At 47.3% G+C, this 7,154-nt stretch overlaps 1 protein-coding gene across 1 annotated transcript; it reads right to left on the reverse strand.

Annotated features, from left to right (window-relative positions):
- Positions 1–1,720: 1,720 nt before the first annotated feature.
- LOC115384522 (carboxypeptidase A1-like) lies at positions 1,721–6,948 on the reverse strand. Its single transcript, XM_030086798.1, has 11 exons — positions 6,896–6,948; positions 6,562–6,643; positions 5,283–5,417; positions 5,096–5,194; positions 4,743–4,844; positions 4,489–4,590; positions 4,090–4,200; positions 3,313–3,403; positions 2,701–2,900; positions 2,200–2,284; positions 1,721–1,965 (listed from the first exon to the last, which is right to left on the reverse strand). The coding sequence occupies exons 1-11, from the start codon at positions 6,946–6,948 to the stop codon at positions 1,778–1,780; spliced, it is 1,248 nt and encodes a 415-aa protein (XP_029942658.1). The 3' UTR covers positions 1,721–1,777.
- Between the last annotated feature and the right edge of the window lie 206 nt (positions 6,949–7,154).

Below are 7,154 nucleotides of genomic sequence, written 5' to 3' on the forward strand. Positions count from 1 at the left end.
GCAGGAGGAGCTCTGCAGGACGTCTTCGTGGATCAGACATGTGCTGTGAGGATCCTGCAGGACTTCCTCCTGGTCTTGTTGCGTAGCTCAAGCTTCTCCAGGATCTGCACCCAGAATAATTTACTGAGAGTGGTGGTGACAGAAATAATGTCTTTATCAAGCTTTTACATCCACCTGCATGTCTTTGTTAATCATTTTATAACATAATTTATAATCACTGAGGATGACTTTTGATTCAGCTGTACTCAATGTAAAATGTTGCTGTTTCTCAGCTCACATACGACGCAGTAAAACTCCAGTTGTCCACTAGAGAGCGACACTTTCTCACAGTTTGGACTTCTTGCTGCAGCTTCACTGCTGTCTGAGTTTATGCTTGTTTGAAATGTTGTTAGTTTATCAGGAGATCAGCAGACTGAACAGAGCTGTCCACACTGGGCCTGCTCCCCTCCCTCTGAGGCCCCTGGACCTCCTGACGGGCAGCATCATGAGGGACACTGGCAGATAGAGGGAGGCCTCCTGAGAAGATGAAGACGCTGACAGGAGGGAGGGGGACAGTCGGCCGTCCGGGTTTAAGGACAACTTCATCCTCAACATGGACGAGACGATCCAGACCAGACTGTCCTGCTGCCAGCAGGGCAGAGGGACAGAGGAGACAGAAGAGTCAAAGTCTGCTGTCCTGCTGCCATCAGCCCCCTGAACAGCTGACAGGTTTTTTTTGTTTGTTTGTTTTGTTTTTTTAAATCCATCGTTGCCTGTACCTGCTCAAACCTTTGTAAAAGTCTCTTGGAATGAAAGTGTTGTATTTGGCACTATATAAATAAAATTGACCTAAACTGGACTGGCTTGTATCAGGTTTACTGCCCTGCAGCGCAGTGAGCTGGGATTGGCTCATAGAAGATGGACCGATGCTTTACATAGCTGTCACTGGCTACATGTCAGCATTCATTGTTTGATTTTCATAAATGTAATTTAAACTACAGTTTTGTTAAAATGTTATAATCTGAGTCATTTCTTTTGGAAGTTAAACAGGTATTATGACTTCGGGTCTATTTAGTTCAGTTGAAAGTCAGCCAAAATATCTTTTTTTGGTAGTAAAGTTTGCAGACCTTGGGTTTAGGTTCACAGCATGCATGTTCACTGGCTCCCAGTTTCAACATGAGGGGCTCATTTTTGGCCTTTTTTACAAACTTGATAATGAGATCATGATTAGATTCAGGTGTGCTGGAGCAGGGAGACATCTAAAACATGCAGGATAGAGATCCTCCAGGACCAGGGCTGGACTGAAGTGATAAGGTGTCCAAATGTTTTAGCTCACCAGAATGCCAGAGCACTGAAAAGGATGAGAATGCTCCTGGTAACATATTGATTTCTGAACATGGTGGATGCATCATTGTGGGAAACAGACCTCAAACTCTTTCAACAACTATACTGGTCTTGTTGTCCCCTTGTTATATTGGTGTCATTACATAGACAATGAATCCAGAAAAACATGGCCTGTCTGTGTGCCTTCCCCTCTGAATCCTGTACACAGCTCATGGTAGACAGCAGGACTCTTGGGGAAAGTCTAATCTGCTTTAGCAAAGATGACTGATTCTGATCAGCCGGGCACTGACAGCTGAACAGCTCTGGTTCAGCAGTACTGGCACACAGACGTTCAGACCTGCTTCATGAGGAAGCCACAGACAGGCAGACCGGGTTTACATAACTTTATTGGTCACAGAATGATGAATGAAGATGTAAGACTGTGTTGAAGTGCCTCCTCCACAGGAATACAGCCTCAATAAGAGTTTTTATGGACGTACTCCATGATGTGCTTGAGGGCCAGCCAGGTCTCTGTGGCAGTGGGGATGATCTGATTGGCTGGGAGGATGAACCCGTAGCGGCCGGTGTCTCTCAGCTCGAAAGCAAAGGAGTACTTGATGCCCTGATTGTAGGACCAGTCGATGCTGCCACCGCTGGCTTGGTCTGAGAGGAGATGAGGAACACAACAGACGGCAGCATTATTACTTTATCACTTTATATAATGTGGACTACCGAAAACCTTCTTCTCTGATTTATTAAATATGACTAGAAATCAGGGACTCGGTTTCTTCAATATGGTTTCTTCAACTCATTTCAGTCACATCTGGAATATTTGTAACTTCAAATAATCAGGTGATCATGCTGTGGCAGGGAGAAAGGCTGAAAAAGGGGACTTACAGATGATTTTGCAGATGCTTCCAACCTTGTACCTGGTACCATAGAGGGATGTGAGTTTCTGCACGGCCGCTCTACCGACAGTGTCCTGCAAGAAACAAGAGGAGAAAAGTCAGCACCAAAGACAAGTGTACATATGATCACAGCATGGAATAGGATCAGAAAATAAACTATCAGGCCTTCTATACAATGATGACCTTCAGAGGAAGGTATTTTAAGTTCTTTAATCTTCAGGGCTTTCCACTCAACCTGCCTTAGTTTCATTCATGTAGCTGAAAACCTCCACTTCCTGTCTGAGGGTTTTTGTGAAACGCTGTAGGTAAGGTTCTTTAAAGAGAATCATTTCTCATGTGTGTCCTTGACAAAGCCCAAGCAGATTATCAGAAACCTTATTTATGAAGGAAACTACAGTCCCTGGTGAAAGGTGAAAGGCCTGCTTCTCCATCTGTTGGAGAAAACAACACTGAAACGTGCAGACTGCTGGACAGTGAGAAGCCTTCCTACCAGCTCTCGCGCATCGGGCACGGCGCTGCAGGAGTAGCCGTAGGGGTACATGAGCAGCTGGGAGTAGGCGTGCACGGAGATGAAGGACTTGAAGTTTCCGTGGCTCATGATGAAGTCCACCACGTTCTTCACCTCGATCTCAGAGTGAGCTGACGGGCCGTGGTAGGAGTCGGAGCAGGGGTTCCTGCTGGCTCCGGGGCCTGGAGAGGAAAGCTGACCTTTGAACCTTTAAACAGGTCCTACATCACTGCCACTGTAGCATTACGTCAAGGTGAGAGGTTCCCTGGGATTTTAGACACTCATCACATCGGTCTTCTTGACCGCCATTTTTAAAACAACAGTTTTTTTGGGTCAAGCTCTCTGAGAGATGTAACGCAAAAACAGCTGTTCTGCCTTAAAGTCTATTTTCACCCCGACATCAATGTTTCAGATCCACCTCTTGCATGAGGACGGTAAGAACCACACACACACACACACACACACACACACACACACACACACACACACAGAGAGAGCTGCTGAATGAGATTCATGACTTTGAATGGTTGTTGGCTTGTTGCAGGTTATTTTTGTGTCACACCTTTAAAACAGCCCACTGTTCACGATACTGACCACCGAACTGTGCGTTCCAGTTCCTGTTGGGGTCGACTCCTCGGCACATGGAGCCGGGGTTCCTGGAGCGGGTCTTACGCCACATGCGATCCTGCATGGCGCACAGTGTCAGTCAGTGAATGGACCTTCAGTGGTGACCACAGTGCAAGGAGGCGTGCACTGAGCACCGAACCCAAGATCATTGTTCAAGTCCCGTGTGAAGAAAATGTTGTTTTCTTGAACCTGTCCACAAATGTTAGCAGCGAATCTGATATAATAATCATAATTATGATTTAATAAAGTATGTTTTTTTCAAGGAAAATCTTCATTTTCTTCTCAACCTGATAATACGTTTGTTGATGCCATAATGGCAACGGTTCGATTAGTTTTTTTCCATCGTATATTCTCCCACTACAAATTCAATCAAACGAGAAAGCGATATATTCACACCGCATCCTTCCCCGAACAGACAAAAACTGCCAATGGTGTTTTATTCAAACTGATATCGTTCAGAGCAGCTGTCTCTCTTTGCCTTTGTCGACTGTTTAAATGTTGCATGATTTTCACGCGAGGTGCAAATCACGATCATCCCACTCACTCCTGGAATAAAAACACTCCGGACATGGAAATAGCTGTTTGAACAGCTGCTTCCTCTGACTCATATTCTATTCTTCTTTCCAATCACCCCCATCCACAACACAAATATAACATTATCACAGCAAAACAGAAAAAGGAAGCTTTTGCTTTTTTTTTTTTTAGTCAAATCTAAAAGAGTCCCACTGAGCTGTGCTGACGTACGTTGGAGTGGGTGTAGGCGTATCCATCAGGGTTGGTCAGGAGCATCATGTAAATGTCCATGGAGTCCAGAAGAGAGGTCAGGGAGGCATCACGGCCGTAATCAGAGGCGATCTGGCCAAGAATGCAAGACGGAGAGTTCACAGGAAGGTGAAAATATGGGCTAACACTCCTAAACATGTCAGGTAACAGCACCTCAGACAGTGTTTGCTGCAGAACGGGGAAAAAAGGTGTCCTACTTCACGCATTGCTGAATCCAAAAGCAGGAAAAAGCACATTTTTTGAGAAAAATAAGGTGTTTTATATCACTATGTGCCCTACACAAACATTTGAAGAGAGACTAGAAGCACAGAAATGCAGAAATGTGTGTGTGAAAGCCGGATTCTGAACCATGAGCAGCACCTTGTTGGCGGTCCACACGCCGGTGGCCGGAGACACCCACTCCCTGGAGTGGATGCCGGTGTCGATCCAGATAGCCGGACGCTTGTTTCCACCAGTGCTGAACTGAACACAGAGAGCAGAGGAGCAGGAGCTCGTCAGCTTTCAGCCTTTAGACGAGTGAAGGATGAAGGATGAAGGATGATTGATGGACAGAGCCACATGAATAAGCCTCCTTCCTTCCAACACAGGCAGCGTTTGTAACAGGGGCGTCTCACCTTCAGCACGTACATGGACCTGTTCTCGTAGGATTTCCCGATTTCCTGTTTGGAGACCAGCTTAGGGTACTGAGCCACCAGAGAGTCCATCCAGCTGTAGATCTGCACGGAGACAGATTACTCGTCATGCTGCCTGTTAGCGCTGATCTGAGTTTAGCTCTCAGGTTACAACGTCCAGTGTCGACGACTGAAGTTATACTTCACACGAGAGGTCACAGGGTCACCGGGCTTTGGACAAAGTTCAGTCCCCACTATATTCTCTTCACCACCTCTGAGTCAGGCCACGCTGACTTCAGTACCACCGTGGACCACATGGTGGTGTATTGAGTCGTGGAGTTGCGTGCGGAGCTTACCGTCTCCAGACGATGGTAGGCGCCAAAGTTGAAGCTCCTGGTGCTGCGCTCCATCCTCTGGTTCTGCACCATCTCGGCTCTCTCCTGGTCCAGGAGCTCCTGAAAGTGGCATGCAGAGGAAGGAAGTGGTCTCTGGTGTTCTGGACCCACCGGGTCGATTCACGCGCCCGTCTGGACCGCGGCAGACCTGGAGGTTGTCAATCATGACGCTGAAGGGGATGCCGTGGGCCTGGAGGTACTCCGTCACAGAGTCCAGGCTGGAGCGAGGAACCCGGATGTCGACGGGAAGGTCCGCAGAGACCGGATGGAGCCAGAAGTCCAGCTGAAACCAGGGAGCCAATCAGATGTCAGACACGTCTTCACGAAAAGCTTGAAGGAGGAATCTAAATGAACAAACCCACTCTCCGGTGCTTCATTTGGAATCTGCATTCATTTACATATCAAAGAAGCAGCAAGCGCTTCAATGAGTCAATAAGAGGAGAGGTTAATTCTGAAGCGGTGGAAGGTGAAGCGCCGCTCGGCCTCCAGGCTGCAGAGGGTTCCTGACCTGCCGCCCCGAGGACGTGACACTGTTAACCTCCTGCCTGCAGAAGCCCTCCGCAGTGCACAGCTGCTGAACCCTCTCTGCCCTCTGTGCTGATTTGGAAGTTTATAAGGGACTGTTTGGAACGAGCAGCCGAGCATAATGGGTAATTACTGCTTTACGGAGGCTGGAATCTGATCACACACACACAGTGGAGGTGCTCCACTTCCCTGTGGAACCCAAACACAAGATTTCATCTAAAAGTCATTCTAGTTTTATCATTAAGACTCCTAGATCCTGAGTAAACAGGAGAGTGATGGTCTAGTTAGTCTGAGAAAACACTGCAGCACGACGTCTCTGGAGGTCACGAGTGCTGAACTTGTGTATAAGTGTCTTTGTTTTTCAGTCTATTTTATTATGTGGGACCTGAATTGCTTTTCTGCGTTTTTTTTCAGTATTGTTCAAACTGTCAGCTCTTCGGACGAGGTTTCACTGGCGTGAAGAGTCCAGTTCTCATTTCCGGCGGGAATGGGGGGCTGAAAACCGCCGTAGCGGCTTTTACAAGTTCGGTTTTAACTTTGCTCCAAACAACCTCTGAGTTTAAAACTTCAGAATTCAGATCAGTGAAAGTAAAGAGTGGTTGAATAGTTGATCCAGTAGAGTCTGTCTCCTCCCTCAGGTCACCTGCAAGCTGCCGTTCACTTCAGCTGACTCATGTGGAAATTTTATTTTCCATTGATCCACGGTGAGCTCAAACCACAGATCAATGAAACATGAAAAAAACAGTTTGCATTCCAGCATGGACAGACTGATGGAGGGAAAAGAACAAATAAGAAAAGTAAAGTCGAAGAAATTAAATACACCAAAAACAAACTGCAACTCAGTGTGTGTGTGTGTGTGTGTGTGTGTGTGTGTGTGTGTGTGTGTGTGTGTGTGTGTGTACCTTCCACTCCTCCTGGCTCTCCAGGGCCTGCAGAGCCTGGATCTGCTCCTCTGACTCCACGTTGATCCTGATGACCTGATCTCTGAAATACAGCCAGGTCTCGCTCTCTCAGAATCACTTCAGTTAACACGTTTATTCACACAGCAGCACATTTATTTTCCACATATAAGAACTGAGTTTACTGAAGCTGACGTGAATATTTCATTACAGTTAACCTGTAAGCATCAGTTTTTCGTACCAGTGGAAGCAGCACACTGGACTCACACAGGCCGAGGGATTAAGACGTGGTTTGGAGGTAAATGAGCAGCAGACTGAGTCAGTGTGGCGGACGTACCCGACGAAGAGCCTCTCGGCCGAGGCCACGGCCACCAGCAGCAGCAGCAGCATCCAGGGACGTCCCATCATGCACAGAGGTCCGAGTGAAACACACTCCCCACAGCGTCGCTCCCTCTTAAAGCCCGCCGCCGGCAGCTGGGCCGTTCTCACTCATCACACACCGCTCACCAAAAAAATGGATTTCCATGCTGAACATGCTGAAGAGGTTTGATCAGCTGCAGACCGTAAATCTTTTCTCAAGAGTCCCGAAGGCTGAA

The sequence above is a fragment of the Salarias fasciatus genome, unplaced genomic scaffold, assembly GCF_902148845.1.
Source record: "Salarias fasciatus unplaced genomic scaffold, fSalaFa1.1, whole genome shotgun sequence".
Taxonomy (NCBI): domain Eukaryota; kingdom Metazoa; phylum Chordata; class Actinopteri; order Blenniiformes; family Blenniidae; genus Salarias; species Salarias fasciatus.